Raw genomic sequence first — 17691 nt, forward strand, 5'->3', positions numbered from 1 at the left:
AACATTGTGGTGGAATAAAGAGTGATATGTTGTCTACACTGAAGTATTGACACATTACTTTTAACAGGGCATGGCTGGGCAGCAGCAGGAGGGTCCCTCAACATTCACTGCAAGGACTGACACAGTGAGACAGATGTTCAGTAAACACCAGAGGTTCATTCTGGGGAATTCATGTCCAACTGTAATAATTGAATGTCCTCCTTATGTCCTCCCAGTTATCTGTAAAACAGATCTATAGACTCCACCTGCTCCAGAAGATGGAAAACACTGCTAAGGAAATGCAGTAGTTGGACCTCCAGATTAGAAAGGCAGATGTGGAAATGGAACTACTGGAGCACAAGTTAAGGGTGGGTGTACAGTCCCAGGTGAATTATGCTAACTACTAACTACATTAACTAAATTTGTGACTCTTTACACTTCCGCTTCCAGTTTCTCTGTAATTCTCAAACACACAGAAGTCAAGTTACTTTAGGGCTTGTTCACATTCCTGTGTTTGATCCAGACCAGAGTCTCTTCAGGCAAAAACCATTGTGTTTGGGTGACGTGAACTCGCTCACCAACATTGAATCGGAGCTAAAAGCTCTCTGGTCCACTTGAAAACGTGGGTCTTGCGAAACAGAATAATTAGACACTGAAAGAAAAAGTTGGAAAATATCTGGTGGGCAGACGTGGAGTAATGAAGACGTAGTGCGGAAGACTCATTGATATCTGGTCTGAAGAATATAATGTATATATATATATATATATATATATATATATATATATATATATATTAAAATTCCCCTCTCGCCCTCCGCGGGCGGTCACCTGTTTTTCTATTCCAAGCTCGGGTCCTCTACCAGAGGCCTGGGAGCTTGAGGGTCCTGCGCAGTATCTTTGCTGTTCCAAGTACTGTACTTTTCTGGACTGAGATGTCCGAGGTTGTTCCAGGGATCTGCTGTAGCCACTCCTCCAGTTTGGGGGTTACTGCCCTGAGGGCACTACTGTCACCTTCACCTTCCAAGCCTCTCCAGCTCCTCTCTGAGCCCTTGGTACTTCTCAAGTTTCTCCTGTTCCTTCTTTCTGATGTTCCCATCACTTGGTATTGCTACATCCACCACCATGGCTTTCCTCTGCCCTTTATCAACCACCACGATGTCTGGTTGGTTCGCCATTACCATCCTGTCTGTCTGGATCTGGAAGTCCCACAGGATCTTCGCTCGGTCATTCTCCACCACCTTTGGGGGGTCTCCCACTGTGACCTTGGGGTTTCCAGACCATGCTCCGCACAGATGTTTCGGTACACTATGCCAGCCACTTGGTTATGGCGTTCCATGTATGCTTTCCCAGCCAGCATCTTGCACCCTGCAGTTATGTGCTGGATTGTCTCAGGTGCCTCTTTGCACAGTCTACACCTTGGGTCTTGTCCGGTGTGGTAGATCTGGGCTTCTATGGCTCTGGTGCTCAGAGTCTGCTCCTGTGCAGCCAGGATGAGGGCCTCTGTGCTGTCCTGTAGGCCAGCCCTCTCTAGCCATTGGTTGGACTTCTTGAGTTCCGGTGGTACATCCCATGTAGGGGCTTGTCCTCCCATGATGGTCCCTCTTCCAGCACCTCCTCATCTCGCCATTGTCTGAGACTTTCGTTGAGTATGTCATCCGTTGGAGCCCTGTCCATGATGTACGTAAGGAGCTTGGATGTTTCATCCTGGATAGTGGCTCCTACGCTCACTAGTCCTCGGCCTCCTTCCTTACGGCTAGCATACAGTCTCAAGGTGCTGGATTTGGGATGGAACCCACCATACATGGTAAGGAGCTTTCGTGTTTTAACATCCGTTGTCTGTATCTCTTCCTTTGGCCACCTTATTATACCCGCAGGGTACCTGATCACTGGCAGGGTGTAGCTGTTTATTGCCCTGGACTTGTTCTTGCCATTGAGCTGGCTTCTTAGGACTTGCCTCACTCGCTGGAGGTATTTGGCCGTTGCCGCTTTCCTTGTTTCCTGTTCAAGGTTGCCATTTGCCTGTGGTATTCCCAGGTACTTGTAACTGTCCTCAATGTCTGCTATTGTTCCTTCTGGGAGTGAGAGCCCTTCAGTGTGGACTACCTTGCCTCGCTTTGTTACCATCCTAGTACATTTCTCAAGCCCGAATGACATCCCAATGTCATTGCTGTAGATCCTGGTGGTGTGGATCAGGGAGTCTATGTCCCGTTCGCTCTTGGCGTACAGCTTGATGTCATCCATGTAGAGGAGGTGACTGATCGTGGCCCCGTTCCTGAGGCGGTATCCGTAGCCTGTCTTGTTGATTATTTGGCTATATTTGGCATATATATATATATGTATATATATATATGTATATAATATTGTGAAATGGCATGACATAACATGAACAAACAAATAAATAAATTTCCACAGCCTGCAGGTTTGTGCGTTGACGTGTTTGTTGGGTAAAACACAGACGTGTATCTTCCAGGGGTCCGTTTCACGAAGCAGGTTTAAGAAGCCATGGGCTTAACACCGAGCTCTGAATTGAGTTACACTGAGACAGAAAACGCGGAGTTTTCGGTTTCACGACGCCGGATTATGACCAGTTTGATGAACTCAGAGTAGTTTCACCTGGAGTCAAGCGCGTGCACCACGACTCTAAAAAGACCGCATCAACGGAGCCCCGATTCAACGAGTCACCATGACAACTGAGATGCGGAGGGCGGAGTTTTTGACGCCAGTGGAGCAGGAAGTATTGATCCGATCATATGGCGAATATGAACATATAAAAAAAAAAATGCAACAGCGCAGCGGCTGCTAAAGAGAGGGAGGCGGCGTGGAAGAAGATTGCTGCTCAAGTGAATGCGTAAGTTCAAACGTCTTTGTCATCGCAATATTATTGCAAGGGAATACTGCTTGATGGTAGCTTATTAATTTATTTCTTTTGGGTGCAATTCCGTGGGGGAGAAGCCTCTTGGCAGCAGCTGAAAGTGAAATATAAAAACATTGTCCAATCGGGTAAGACCGCTGCCAATTTAATTGTTAAGCAATACATTTCTTAACGTAATTTCGATCATGTGTGACATTGTACAGTAAATATCAAGTGGCCATTTGACTGTGAGGTGTTTTATTCCCAACATAATGCTGTTTTCAAACACATAAATGTCTTCTCACCCATATCATGTGCTGTCAAATAACTAAGGCTAAACTAACGCACACTTTACTCAGTAAAACGGGTGGTGGCCCGAAAAACAGGTGGTGGGCCAGTAAAACGGGTGGTGGTCCAGTAAAACGGGTGGTGGCCAGCAAAACGGGTGGTGGCCAGTAAAACGGGTGGTGGCCAGTAAAACGGGTGGTGGTCCAGTAAAACGGGTGGTGGCCAGTAAAACGGGTGGTGACCCAGCACCTCCACCTTTAACAGAGGCAGAGGAGCCCTAAGCCAGAATGTTGGGAGGCCAGTGGCTGAGGGAATCCCTGGAGGAGCTCCTCTTCAGAGCTCACCCCTCAAGATACCACTTCCTTCATAATATATAATATGCCGAGGCCTATATATCTCTTTAAGCCTCCTTTTGTTCATCTTTATTTCCCCATCATGTCTTTGTTTTGTCACCCAACAGATTGTGATGGTGCTCTCTGCCTGCTGGACCCCCTCATGCCACAACAGACCTTGTAAGTAGGCAACACTCCAAAGATCTTGCAAAATGGTAGTTTAAATATACTGAAACATATTCATCTAGGATGAAGAGTACAGGAAACCCTGTCTGCTGCCTTTACAGAGGAGGATCCACAAAGGCCTATAGAGGTATGATAGTTCTCATCCTGTTTACATTTCTGAAACATTGTGGTGGAATAAAGAGTGATATGTTGTCTACACTGAAGTATTGACACATTACTTTTAACAGGGCATGGCTGGGCAGCAGCAGGAGGGTCCCTCAACATTCACTGCAAGGACTGACACAGTGAGACAGATGTTCAGTAAACACCAGAGGTTCATTCTGGGGAATTCATGTCCAACTGTAATAATTGAATGTCCTCCTTATGTCCTCCCAGTTATCTGTAAAACAGATCTATAGACTCCACCTGCTCCAGAAGATGGAAAACACTGCTAAGGAAATGCAGTAGTTGGACCTCCAGATTAGAAAGGCAGATGTGGAAATGGAACTACTGGAGCACAAGTTAAGGGTGGGTGTACAGTCCCAGGTGAATTATGCTAACTACTAACTACATTAACTAAATTTGTGACTCTTTACACTTCCGCTTCCAGTTTCTCTGTAATTCTCAAACACACAGAAGTCAAGTTACTTTAGGGCTTGTTCACATTCCTGTGTTTGATCCAGACCAGAGTCTCTTCAGGCAAAAACCATTGTGTTTGGGTGACGTGAACTCGCTCACCAACATTGAATCGGAGCTAAAAGCTCTCTGGTCCACTTGAAAACGTGGGTCTTGCGAAACAGAATAATTAGACACAGAAAGAAAAAGTTGGAAAATATCTGGTGGGCAGACGTGGAGTAATGAAGACGTAGTGCGGAAGACTCATTGATATCTGGTCTGAAGAATATAATGTATATATATATATATATATATATATATATATATATATATATATATATTAAAATTCCCCTCTCGCCCTCCGCGGGCGGTCACCTGTTTTTCTATTCCAAGCTCGGGTCCTCTACCAGAGGCCTGGGAGCTTGAGGGTCCTGCGCAGTATCTTTGCTGTTCCAAGTACTGTACTTTTCTGGACTGAGATGTCCGAGGTTGTTCCAGGGATCTGCTGTAGCCACTCCTCCAGTTTGGGGGTTACTGCCCTGAGGGCACTACTGTCACCTTCACCTTCCAAGCCTCTCCAGCTCCTCTCTGAGCCCTTGGTACTTCTCAAGTTTCTCCTGTTCCTTCTTTCTGATGTTCCCATCACTTGGTATTGCTACATCCACCACCATGGCTTTCCTCTGCCCTTTATCAACCACCACGATGTCTGGTTGGTTCGCCATTACCATCCTGTCTGTCTGGATCTGGAAGTCCCACAGGATCTTCGCTCGGTCATTCTCCACCACCTTTGGGGGGTCTCCCACTGTGACCTTGGGGTTTCCAGACCATGCTCCGCACAGATGTTTCGGTACACTATGCCAGCCACTTGGTTATGGCGTTCCATGTATGCTTTCCCAGCCAGCATCTTGCACCCTGCAGTTATGTGCTGGATTGTCTCAGGTGCCTCTTTGCACAGTCTACACCTTGGGTCTTGTCCGGTGTGGTAGATCTGGGCTTCTATGGCTCTGGTGCTCAGAGTCTGCTCCTGTGCAGCCAGGATGAGGGCCTCTGTGCTGTCCTGTAGGCCAGCCCTCTCTAGCCATTGGTTGGACTTCTTGAGTTCCGGTGGTACATCCCATGTAGGGGCTTGTCCTCCCATGATGGTCCCTCTTCCAGCACCTCCTCATCTCGCCATTGTCTGAGACTTTCGTTGAGTATGTCATCCGTTGGAGCCCTGTCCATGATGTACGTAAGGAGCTTGGATGTTTCATCCTGGATAGTGGCTCCTACGCTCACTAGTCCTCGGCCTCCTTCCTTACGGCTAGCATACAGTCTCAAGGTGCTGGATTTGGGATGGAACCCACCATACATGGTAAGGAGCTTTCGTGTTTTAACATCCGTTGTCTGTATCTCTTCCTTTGGCCACCTTATTATACCCGCAGGGTACCTGATCACTGGCAGGGTGTAGCTGTTTATTGCCCTGGACTTGTTCTTGCCATTGAGCTGGCTTCTTAGGACTTGCCTCACTCGCTGGAGGTATTTGGCCGTTGCCGCTTTCCTTGTTTCCTGTTCAAGGTTGCCATTTGCCTGTGGTATTCCCAGGTACTTGTAACTGTCCTCAATGTCTGCTATTGTTCCTTCTGGGAGTGAGAGCCCTTCAGTGTGGACTACCTTGCCTCGCTTTGTTACCATCCTAGTACATTTCTCAAGCCCGAATGACATCCCAATGTCATTGCTGTAGATCCTGGTGGTGTGGATCAGGGAGTCTATGTCCCGTTCGCTCTTGGCGTACAGCTTGATGTCATCCATGTAGAGGAGGTGACTGATCGTGGCCCCGTTCCTGAGGCGGTATCCGTAGCCTGTCTTGTTGATTATTTGGCTATATTTGGCATATATATATATATGTATATATATATATGTATATAATATTGTGAAATGGCATGACATAACATGAACAAACAAATAAATAAATTTCCACAGCCTGCAGGTTTGTGCGTTGACGTGTTTGTTGGGTAAAACACAGACGTGTATCTTCCAGGGGTCCGTTTCACGAAGCAGGTTTAAGAAGCCATGGGCTTAACACCGAGCTCTGAATTGAGTTACACTGAGACAGAAAACGCGGAGTTTTCGGTTTCACGACGCCGGATTATGACCAGTTTGATGAACTCAGAGTAGTTTCACCTGGAGTCAAGCGCGTGCACCACGACTCTAAAAAGACCGCATCAACGGAGCCCCGATTCAACGAGTCACCATGACAACTGAGACGCGGAGGGCGGAGTTTTTGACGCCAGTGGAGCAGGAAGTATTGATCCGATCATATGGCGAATATGAACATATTAAAAAAAAAATGCAACAGCGCAGCGGCTGCTAAAGAGAGGGAGGCGGCGTGGAAGAAGATTGCTGCTCAAGTGAATGCGTAAGTTCAAACGTCTTTGTCATCGCAATATTATTGCAAGGGAATACTGCTTGATGGTAGCTTATTAATTTATTTCTTTTGGGTGCAATTCCGCGGGGGAGAAGCCTCTTGGCAGCAGCTTAAAGTGAAATATAAAAACATTGTCCAATCGGGTAAGACCGCTGCCAATTTAATTGTTAAGCAATACATTTCTTAACGTAATTTCGATCATGTGTGACATTGTACAGTAAATATCAAGTGGCCATTTGACTGTGAGGTGTTTTATTCCCAACATAATGCTGTTTTCAAACACATAAATGTCTTCTCACCCATATCATGTGCTGTCAAATAACTAAGGCTAAACTAACGCACACTTTACTCCAACAGAAAGAAGGCAGATGTAAAACGGGTGGTGACCCAGCACCTCCACCTTTAACAGAGGCAGAGGAGCCCTAAGCCAGAATGTTGGGAGGCCAGTGGCTGAGGGAATCCCTGGAGGAGCTCCTCTTCAGAGCTCACCCCTCAAGATACCACTTCCTTCATAATATATAATATGCCGAGGCCTATATATCTCTTTAAGCCTCCTTTTGTTCATCTTTATTTCCCCATCATGTCTTTGTTTTTGTCACCCAACAGATTGTGATGGTGCTCTCTGCCTGCTGGACCCCCTCATGCCACAACAGACCTTGTAAGTAGGCAACACTCCAAAGATCTTGCAAAATGGTAGTTTAAATATACTGAAACATATTCATCTAGGATGAAGAGTACAGGAAACCCTGTCTGCTGCCTTTACAGAGGAGGATCCACAAAGGCCTGTAGAGGTATGATAGTTCTCATCCCGTTTACATTTCTTAAACATTGTGGTGGAATAAAGAGTGATATTTTGTCTACACTGAAGTATTGACACATTATTTTTAACAGGGCATGGCTGGGCAGCAGCAGGAGGGTCCCTCAACATTCACTGCAAGGACTGACACAGTGAGACAGATGTTCAGTAAACACCAGAGGTTCATTCTGTGGAATTCATGTCCAACTGTAAAAATTGAATGTCCTCCTTATGTCTTCCCAGTTATCTGTAAAACAGATCTATAGACTCCACCTGCTCCAGAAGATGGAAAACACTGGAGCACAAGTTAAGGGTGGGTGTACAGTCCCAGGTGAATTATGCTAACTACTAACTACATTAACTAAACTAGCTCTTGTATTTGTAGGAAATAAAAAAGACCAAATGAATTGTGCATCATGTCTTTATTTGGTGGTGGTGGTGGTGATCAGACCCCGAAGTGATGATGTCATATGGTGTCTCTGACAGCTCTGCCATTTGCGAGGAAACGCAGCACAACACACAATATCTGCTATGACGTCAGGGCAAGGCTCAGCTGGTGATGTTGCTAATGTACAGAGCGATTAAACTGTGGATGTACATCATGGTCTCTGCAGTAAAACGCTACCGCTCAAAAAGGAAATTGTCTGGAAATGCCAGTACATCTATGGTCTGATGATGCGAATATTATCTGCGAATATTAAATTCTCGGCGAAGTAATGCTGCGCCTCCATCAATCCGGTCATTATCAAAAGCACATTCCATATTGAGGGAATAAAGTTGACGTCTAATTTGCCTCTGGAATAAGGCACTGCAGAACTGTTTCACCAAAACTCCCCCGCTGAATGAGGAAATGAAATCCCGTGTCCGTCGGAAAGGGGGCGGAGCCAGAGCAAAACTCCGTGTTCACTGACAAAAACCTGCTCCCGACCAGGTTAGTTCTAGAGCGTCTGTTGCCCCGGTAACTGACTGGGAGTTGACGTTACACCGCTTCGTGAAACAGGCTTGAGTTACCTCCCTTTGTGAAACGGAAAATCCCGCATTTCCCTCAACTCGGTGTTCAATAACCTGGGGTAATCCTTAAACCTGCTTCGTGAAACGGACCCCAGATCAACCTCCCGAGGGTTGACAGTCTGACAACAACCAGATGCTTCATGCCAAAGGATCGAATGAATGAATGAATGAATGAATGGGGCTCATACTCATACGGGATCTCTACAGAAGTAGGGCACAAGAGTAAATGCATCATGGGACTAAATGAATTAATGTGAAGGAGAACTTACAGTTTCTGGAGGCTCTGGTACTTAAAGAAACTGTTTGCTTTCAGCTTGTGAAGTCGGTTTCTCTGAAGAGACCTGGAGAATGAACATATTCACATATTTCAAGGTTTTCATCATGTACTTAAGAGTCATAATAATTCAACACTCTTACATTAAAAATGGCTCATATAAGTCTTTTTACATTACAAGCCAGTTTCTAAAAAAAGCTGATGGATTCTTTTGAGGTCATGATATGTCTTATTACATTCCTTTTTCCCCCACATTCCCATTTCACATTAAGTCAAAAGAAAAATCACTGAATACATAATCACATTGTTAAACTCCACTTTGAAATATGTGAAGTAAAATATATGAACATTGTGGCACTTCTGCTTTAAATTAAAATAAAACTCCAGTTTGATTAACAGTCTTACTTTCAAGGAAATATGCAAAAAAAACAAAAAAAAAAACAAACATATGATCACACAAAAAAAGCAGTTTATTCCAAATAAACCAAATGATTGAAGTGTAGTATTCAAAACTTCGTCACATTGAACTCCATATATTCCTTTTTTTTTTCATATTTAAGAATTATTTGCATGCTAAGAGTTAGCATTAGACGAGTCATAGTTACGACTGTGTTTAAAACAAGTCAGCAGGTCCACTAGTTTTTACTGCTGGGGGGGAGAATTCAATGTATTTGTGATGTTTTCTTGAAATGACTGTTATGTTTTCTGCTACATAAATAAAGTTGAATTAAACCCAATTATCTTCAGCCTGGCGTTTCCCAACTGGACGAAGCAGTAGTGTGTGCGTGCGTGCGTGTTTTAAGGTACCACACGCTCATGCCTGGTAAATGTCCACTGGATCCAAGGATGCTGTTTTGCAATTTAGGAACCATACTGTGCTGCAGCAGGTCATCACACTCCATTGTGCAGTGACTGAGGACTGCCAATACCTTCTGGGGTGAATTGGAATAACGCCAGGGAGAAAAAGGGTTGTAGACAGATAGAGAGAGAGTGAGCGAGAGAGAGAGAGAGCGAGCGAGAGAACAAGAGAGAGAGAGAGCAAGCGAGAGAACAAGAGAGAGAGAGAGAGAGAGAGAGAGAGCGAGCGAGAGAACAAGAGAGAGAGAGAGAGAGTGAGCGAGAGAGAGAGAGAGAGAGAGAGCGAGAGAACAAGAGAGAGAGAGAGAGAGAGAGTGAGCGAGAGAGAGAGAGAGAGCGCGAGCGAGAGAACAAGAGAGAGAGAGAGAGAGAGAGAGTGAGCGAGAGAGAGAGAGCGAGCGAGAGAACAAGAGAGAGAGAGAGCGAGAGCAAGCGAGAGAACAAGAGAGAGAGAGAGAGTGAGCGAGAGAGAGAGAGAGCGAGCGAGAGAACAAGAGAGCGAGAGAACAAGAGAGAGAGAGAGAGTGAGCGAGAGAGAGAGAGCGAGCGAGAGAACAAGAGAGAGAGAGAGCGAGAGAACAAGAGAGAGAGAGAGAGCGAGCGAGCGAGAGAGAGAGAGAGAGCGAGCGAGAGAACAAGAGAGAGAGAGAGCGAGGGAGCGAGAGAGAGAGAGAGAGCGAGCGAGAGAATGAGAGAGAGAGAGAGAGCGAGAGAACAAGAGAGAGAGAGAGAGGGAGCGAGAGAGAGAGAGAGGGAGCGAGAGAACAAGAGAGAGAGAGAGAGGGAGCGAGAGAGAGAGAGAGAGCGAGCGAGAGAACAAGAGAGAGAGAGAGAGAGAGTGAGCGAGAGAGAGAGAGCGAGCGAGAGAACAAGAGAGAGAGAGAGCGAGAGCAAGCGAGAGAACAAGAGAGAGAGAGAGAGTGAGCGAGAGAGAGAGAGAGCGAGCGAGAGAACAAGAGAGAGAGAGAGCGAGAGAACAAGAGAGAGAGAGAGAGCGAGCGAGCGAGAGAGAGAGAGAGAGCGAGCGAGAGAACAAGAGAGAGAGAGAGCGAGGGAGCGAGAGAGAGAGAGAGAGCGAGCGAGAGAATGAGAGAGAGAGAGAGAGAGCGAGAGAACAAGAGAGAGAGAGAGAGGGAGCGAGAGAGAGAGAGGGGGAGCGAGAGAACAAGAGAGAGAGAGAGAGGGAGCGAGAGAACAAGAGAGAGAGAGAGAGGGAGCGAGAGAGCACGAGAGCTGATCTTTTTGACAAGCTTCATAATAATGAGCAGCTGCTTCCTGCTTCACTTCTGGAGATGAGTTTTGTTCAGAACTACAGAACTACAGTGGTCTGTTGGAAGAAGATAACAGTTCCCACGGCTGTCACATCCTGTGTTTGGTCTATTTAGATGTCTTTTGGTTTGTGCTGCATTCAGACTTCAATGGGATGATGCCACTTGAGGTTAAGGTTCAATTCTTCTGCTGACTTTGGTTTACTGCCGGTGTCCAGTCTTGGTTGACCTGCACTACCTGTGGAGTAACATCCAATCTGAGGTACAGCAGAACAAGCTCCACACAGTTTATATGGTACAGGACTATGAGGTAGAGTGAGGGAACAGCCTTGGAAATAGGTTTAAATATAGTGTTCACCCGTTTCTTTCAGGTAATCCTTGTGACAGTGACAGGCAGTCAGAGTAGCCAATAAGGCCAGAGAGAAGCAGATATTGACTGTGGCACTTCTCACAAACTCTGACAAGTTGATGTCATTAATGACTGGCTTTCGCAGGATTGCTTTAGAAACATGGGGGGGGGGGGGGTTATTTTCTCCTCACATCATGGTGACGTTCATCGCCACTGCTGGGACGTCTTGAAGCAGAGCGCCGTCGCAGTCCAGCTCCAAATCTCGGCACTGGCAGAGCTCAGGAACGACACCCAGCACTGGAATTACAGGGTGGGAAGAAGCATCAGAGCAGGTGTCGTATGTGAAGCATGCAAACATCCTGAACCTGCTGGTGGAGGATGGAAAGTCTGAGTTTAAAGTTAAAAAATGAAAAAGAAAGGCAGAGCTGATATTTGGAAGGAAGACTATTTAGCGCGGTTATACATACAGTTGAATATTCTTCAGAAAGGCCAACTTTGATCACCTTGGATCACATTTACAGTTGGATTAAATGAGCAGATGACAGAATTATCTTGCAGAACCTGCCAAAGTGAGCCACAGAAGAAAGAGGCCAAGGCTTTTCCCCAGAGAGGAAAAGACAGTTTCAATCACAGACTCATCATTTGTCCACCTGCTCTGTCTACCCCCACCTTATGCATGTACATGGTGTGAGCTGTGGACCATGAAGCCGCTACTCAGAGCTTCATTTGGGCCGTATCTTGCCGAAACAGGATCCGGCACCTCCCAAATTTTTAATCGGCATTTATTTGATTGGCTCCAGCATCTCATTTCCCCCCCAAAAAAATCCAGCAGTTTTTACGTGTTTCATCATTTGTCAGTTCTGAAGGTATGGTGAAACTTGATGAATGACTGGGTGCAGAAATATGGCAGATTTGACAGGTGTTTACTGAGAGAGAGAGATTTGATTTTTAAATCAACTTTATTTACCACTCTTTATAAAAAAGCATGTCAATAATGACATAAAAAAAAAAATCAACATTATTACTCCTCATAGTAAAACAAGGAAATACATTAATAAACAATTCCTTTACATGAGCACATCTCCAAACTGCAGTGTGTGATTTTCCACTGAACACAACACCTGATTAAAACACCAAACCTGCAGGAATGAGTCTAAATCTCCTGCTGCTTTGTAGTAGCTAAAGTCAATTAGGAGTCTGGGCTTCATGTCAGGAGTCACACACCTCGCTCTAGCACCGGATCCTCTCTGGCACTCCTGCAGGCAATCAGCTAATTGATTGCCTTGCAGTCTTAAGCCCTGCAGTGAGGAGGGTCCGGTGCCAGAGGATTGTCTATTCCCAGTCCGTGTGGAGAGTCTCCTGTTGGCTTGCTGCCGCAGGTGAGTCGGTGTTGTCCTCCCCGGGGAGTGAGTGTCCTCCCCGGGGAGGTTCCCGTTCCTGTTCTGACGCCAGTTCCAAGAAGTTCCGTCCCGGTTCCAAGAAGTTCCCCGTCCGGGTTCCGTCCCGGTTCCAAGAAGTTCCCCGTCCGGGTTCCGTCCCGGTTCCAAGAAGATCCCCGTCCGGGTTCCGTCCCGGTTCCAAGAAGATCCCCGTCCGGGTTCCGTCCCGGTTCCAAGAAGATCCCCGTCCGGGTTCCGTCCCGGTTCCAAGAAGATCCCCGTCCGGGTTCCGTCCCGGTTCCAAGAAGTTCCCCGTCCGGGTCCCGTCCCGGTTCCAAGAAGTTCCCCGTCCGGGTCCCGTCCCGGTCCCCGTTCCAAGAAGTTCCCCGTCCGGGTCCCGTCCCGGTCCCGTTCCAAGAAGTTCCCCGTCCGGGTCCCGTCCCGGTCCCGTTCCAAGAAGTTCCCCGTCCGGGTCCCGTTCCAAGAAGTTCCCCGTCCGGGTTCCGTCCCGGTTCCAGGAGGCCCCCCAGAGATTCCCCCGGGTCCCGTCCCGGTTCCAAGAGGCCCCCCCAGACCCCCCTGGTCCCGTCTCCGTTCCAGCTCCCCGTTCCCTCCCTGCACAACTCCGTTCCAGCTCCCCTTTCCCTGTTTCCTCAATAAAACATTGACGTTTGCAAACAACTTTCTGCTTGAGGTCTGCTTTTGGGTTCAGGACACTCCACGCGCCGGCTCCCAGCCGTGACACTTCATCATATTAATACAAACAATGACAGGTTCAACAATTAAACCATCCACCACCTTCCTCCTCTGGCTAAGATACACCGCCATCTGAGCCTGCACTCAAAGTTTAAAAGCTGGCATTTGTTCTTGTTGGTGTGTGTACTTAAAACCCAGGATAAAAGACTGCTTGGTAAAAACCTCTCCATATTTGGTCAAAACAGGTTGTAAAAACAGAAACAAGGGAAAAAGACAAAGACGTTGATAAAAACAGTGAAATGCAGTCTCTGTGGTCACGGTAGGGACCCATGTCCACTCCTGCAGGGTTGATCGTGGACACAAAGGAGTTCACTGCTATGACCCCATGGAGGACTCCAGTAAATGTCTGCATGTCTCTTGGAGAGTGGAGGCTTATAGAAGGACCTGCACTCAGGTCTGGCTGCAGATGTTCCCTCCATGGAGTGCCAGCTCTCTTGTCTAACCTTGTTCTGCTTATTGCTTTCACCATTAGTCTGCAAAACATTTTTCCTGTGGTCCATTCAGTGGTGCAGGGTGTGTATCCTCAATTAAAGGACCACAGCAGTCTTTAAAATCCGGTACCAAGGAAATGGCAGGAAAGGGATCAGTCACTGTTTGATCAGAAGAGGAGTTTAGAAGCAGGCGGTCATGTCCGTGAGTCTCTGTTTCCAATTGTAGAGACTTCTTACCTCATATGGATCACTATTTATGTTATGGTTGGCTATCGATAATGATCAATAATTATCAAAGATAGTTATTAATAATGTTGAAATTTAATCTGATGTGTATCAGAACCTCGGAGCTCCACCTGTCTTAACAGGAAATGATAGCCAATTCAGTTCTATCAGTCTCATAAGATATACTAAACACTTAATCAGGAATTTGAATTAATAGTTAAATTAATTACAATTACCAGAATTAACAGTCAAGGTTGAAGGATTTTGGAGTTCTTGACACAGAAGAGGTCGACATTTCATTCACCTTTGTGCTCATTAATAAAACAGCAAGTATGATTCCAAAAATTATATTTATTTACAATGAAAACCAATAAACACAGATTCTAACTACCTATATAAAGCTTGGTGTGTGTGTGTGTGTGTGTGTGTGTGTGTGTGTGTGTGTGTGTGTGTGTGTGTGTGTGTGTGTGTGTGTGTGTGTGTGTGTGGAGAGAGAGAGGTGGAGGGAGTGTGTATGTGTGTGTGAGATGTGTGATGAACTACAAAACAAGATGGCGGATCACAAGGAACTACATTCAAATGGAGGTTAGATTATCTCTTCATTGCATTCAACCAGACTCAATCTGCCAATGAGTTCTGTGAAACCAGGTTTCAAGCTTTTTGCAATTGAAGCGATCAACTCGTCCAAATTATTGATTTCCATTGTTTCAAAAGGATGATGATGATGATGAGGCTAAGACTAAGTTATCGTTTGAAAACTTAAAGGTGTGTTTTATTGAGTTGCCTTGCAGACACCATAAAATGTGACCTGTGGTTAGCCTGATCAAAGGATTGTTCTTCTCTGTGTTGTGAGGGGGACTCCCTCACAAGAAACTTCATTCAAATGGAGGTTATCAGAGAGCAGGAAGTCTGTCCTGGGTCTCCACCATGTGCTGCAGAACAATGGAACATGGAAGCTAGTCTTTAGCGTCTGCTTCCTGTGTGTCTCTGCTAAAGGACCATTTCTAGAATGACTTGATGTGAATGAGATTTGTTTTGTAAAATGTCAGGAGTCGTCAGATGGTGTTCAGTTACTGTGTGATGTTGTCTTTGATGTGATATGTGTAGGATTGTGAGTTAACTAGTTAGTAAAGCAAAGATTAGCATGTAGACCCTGTCTGTGGCAGAGCTAACGTTGGTTTACAACAGTGATAACTGCTCCTAATATCATTATCTATAGAACTCAATCACTGTAACAGAATCAACACATCTTCATAAAGTTAAACAGTTCTATCATAGCATCAGGTTTAACTAATCTCAGGTAAAGCCCAGTTGTTGTTACCACTTCCTTGAAGGAGTTCAGTTGTTGTCCTGCTGGAGGGAAGCTGGTGTCTTCTCCTGTAGTTAGCACCTCCTGCTAACTGTGGTTGCTGGTTCTGCAGGCTGAGGAGAAGAAGATGAAGTTGATGTTTCAGGAGTCCTTCTTTGCAGCTCCTGGTTGTTCCTTTTGTCCAGACTGAGGAGCTGGTCGCTCAGGTCTGTGATGGTTTTCCTGCTGGTTGAGGAAAACACAAAGAAGTTCCGTGAGGCGTCGTTTCCCTGGTCCGTCCTGGAGGAAGTGGTTGGTTCCCTGGAGATCAGACTCTGGGTGCTGGTCTCTGGATCAGGATAAGGTTTCCTCGGAGTCTTTGTTGCAAGAGAGGAGTGGAGGCCCCTGGTTACAGGCCTCTGGTGTTAGTTGTGTGCTAACGCTGGATGAGCTGCTCTCCAGCAACCCACCTCCTTGGAGTTTGCTTTGCAAGAGTGATGGAGGCTGGCTGAAAGCCTTTTGTCCATCTGTGACTTCAGACGTGTCAAAGCCTGAGAGCTTCAACCAATCAATGACTGGCTAAATGCATAGGGGAGAGTCTTGAGCAGAAAGGGGGGGAGGAAGGTCCTGGAGAATGCCCCCCCCTTCCCCACTCTAGGTGTGAAAGGCCATCACATTCCTGGGTCAGAATTCATGTCATGACTGCGTCTCATGACAAATGAATATTGTCTCTCCCCAGAAAAGAACAAACTTTCTGTGGTCCTGTGAGATCCCAACACAACCAAACCTTAGAACATCAACGTGGCTTCAATCATAAGAACTTTCCTCACTGAGAACCGCTGAGTGTTCAGCTGTACTACAGTAAACTTTACAGTGTAGTACTGTAGGTTCCTCTTACTGTAATTGTCAAGTTATTGTACACTGTACTACAGTAAACGTTACAGTATAGTACTGTAGGCTCCTCTTACTGTAACTGTCAAGTTATTGTACACTGTGCTACAGTAAACTCTACAGTATAGTACTGTAGGCTCCTCTTTCTGTAATTGTCAAGTTATTGTACACTGTACTACAATAAACTTTACCGTATAGTACTGTAGTACTCTTACTGTAACTGTCAAGTTATTGTACACTGTACTACAGTAAATCTTACAGTGTAGTACTGTAGTACTCTTACTGTAACTGTCAATGTATTGTACACTTTACTACAGTAAACTTCACAGTGTAGTACTGTAGTACTGCTACTGTAACTGTCAAGGTATTGTACACTGTACTAAAGTAAACTTTACAGTATAGTACTGTAGTACTCTTACTGCCATTGTCAAGTTATTGTACACTGTACTACAGTAAACTTTACAGTATAGAACTGTAGTACTCTTACAGTAACTGTCAAGGCATTGTAAACTATACTACAGTAAACTTTACAGTGTAGTACCGTAGTACTCTTACTGTAACTGTCAAGGTATTGTACACTGTACTACAGTAAACTTTACAGTATAGAACTGTAGTACTCTTACTGAAACTGTCAAGGTATTGTACACTATACTACAGTAAACTTTACAGTGTAGTACTGTAGTACTCTTACTGTAACTGTCAAGGTATTGTACACTGTACTACAGAAAACCTTACAGTGTAGTACTGTAGTACTCTTACTGTAACTGTCAAGGTATTGTACACTGGACTACAGTAAACTTTACAGTGTAGTACTGTAGTACTCTTACTGTAACTGTCAATGTATTGTACACTGGACTAGAGTAAACTTTACAGTATAGTACAGTAGTACTCTTACTGTCATTGTCAAGTTATTGTACACTGTACCACAGTAAACTTTACAGTATAGTACTGTACTACTCTTACTGTCATTGTCAAGTTATTGTACACTGTACTACAGTAAATACTACAGTATAGTAGTGTAGGCTCCACTTACTGTAATTGTCAAGTTATTGTACACTGTACTACAGTAAACTCTACAGTATAGTACTGTAGGCTCCTCTTACTGTCATTGTCAAGGTATTGTACACTGTACTACAGTAAACTTTACAGAATAGTACTGTAGTGCTCTTACTGTAACTGTCAATGTATTGTACACTGTACTACAGTAAACTTTACAGTGTAGTACTGTAGTACTCCTACTGCCATTGTCAAGTTATTGTACACTGTACTACAGTAAACTTTACAGTATAGTACTGTAGCACTCTTACTGTCATTGTCAAGTTATTGTACACTGTACCACAGTAAACTTTACAGCATAGTACTGTAGGCTCCTCTCACTGTAATTGCCAAGATATTGTACACTGTAATACAGTAAACGTTACAGTGTAGTACTGTAGGCTCCTCTTACTGTAATTGCCAAGTTATTGTACACTGTACTACAGTAAACGTTACAGTGTAGTACTGTAGGCTCCTCTTACTGTAATTGTCAAGA

The 17691-nt window shown here is 45.3% G+C and overlaps 1 protein-coding gene across 1 annotated transcript in view; it reads right to left on the minus strand.

The window, feature by feature from the left end:
* The window catches only part of LOC308134166 (relaxin receptor 1-like), a gene marked incomplete at both ends in the record, with an annotated part of 175516 nt that overhangs the window by 75035 nt on the left and 82790 nt on the right, over positions 1 to 17691 (minus strand). The window contains 2 exons of the mRNA XM_080501797.1: positions 8711 to 8782; positions 11382 to 11487. Coding sequence (XP_080357923.1) covers positions 8711 to 8782; positions 11382 to 11487 — 178 coding nt within the window. The remainder of the gene's footprint in view (positions 1 to 8710; positions 8783 to 11381; positions 11488 to 17691) is intronic.

The sequence above is a fragment of the Blennius ocellaris genome (assembly GCF_963422515.1).
Source record: "Blennius ocellaris genome assembly, chromosome: 9".
NCBI lineage: Eukaryota > Metazoa > Chordata > Actinopteri > Blenniiformes > Blenniidae > Blennius > Blennius ocellaris.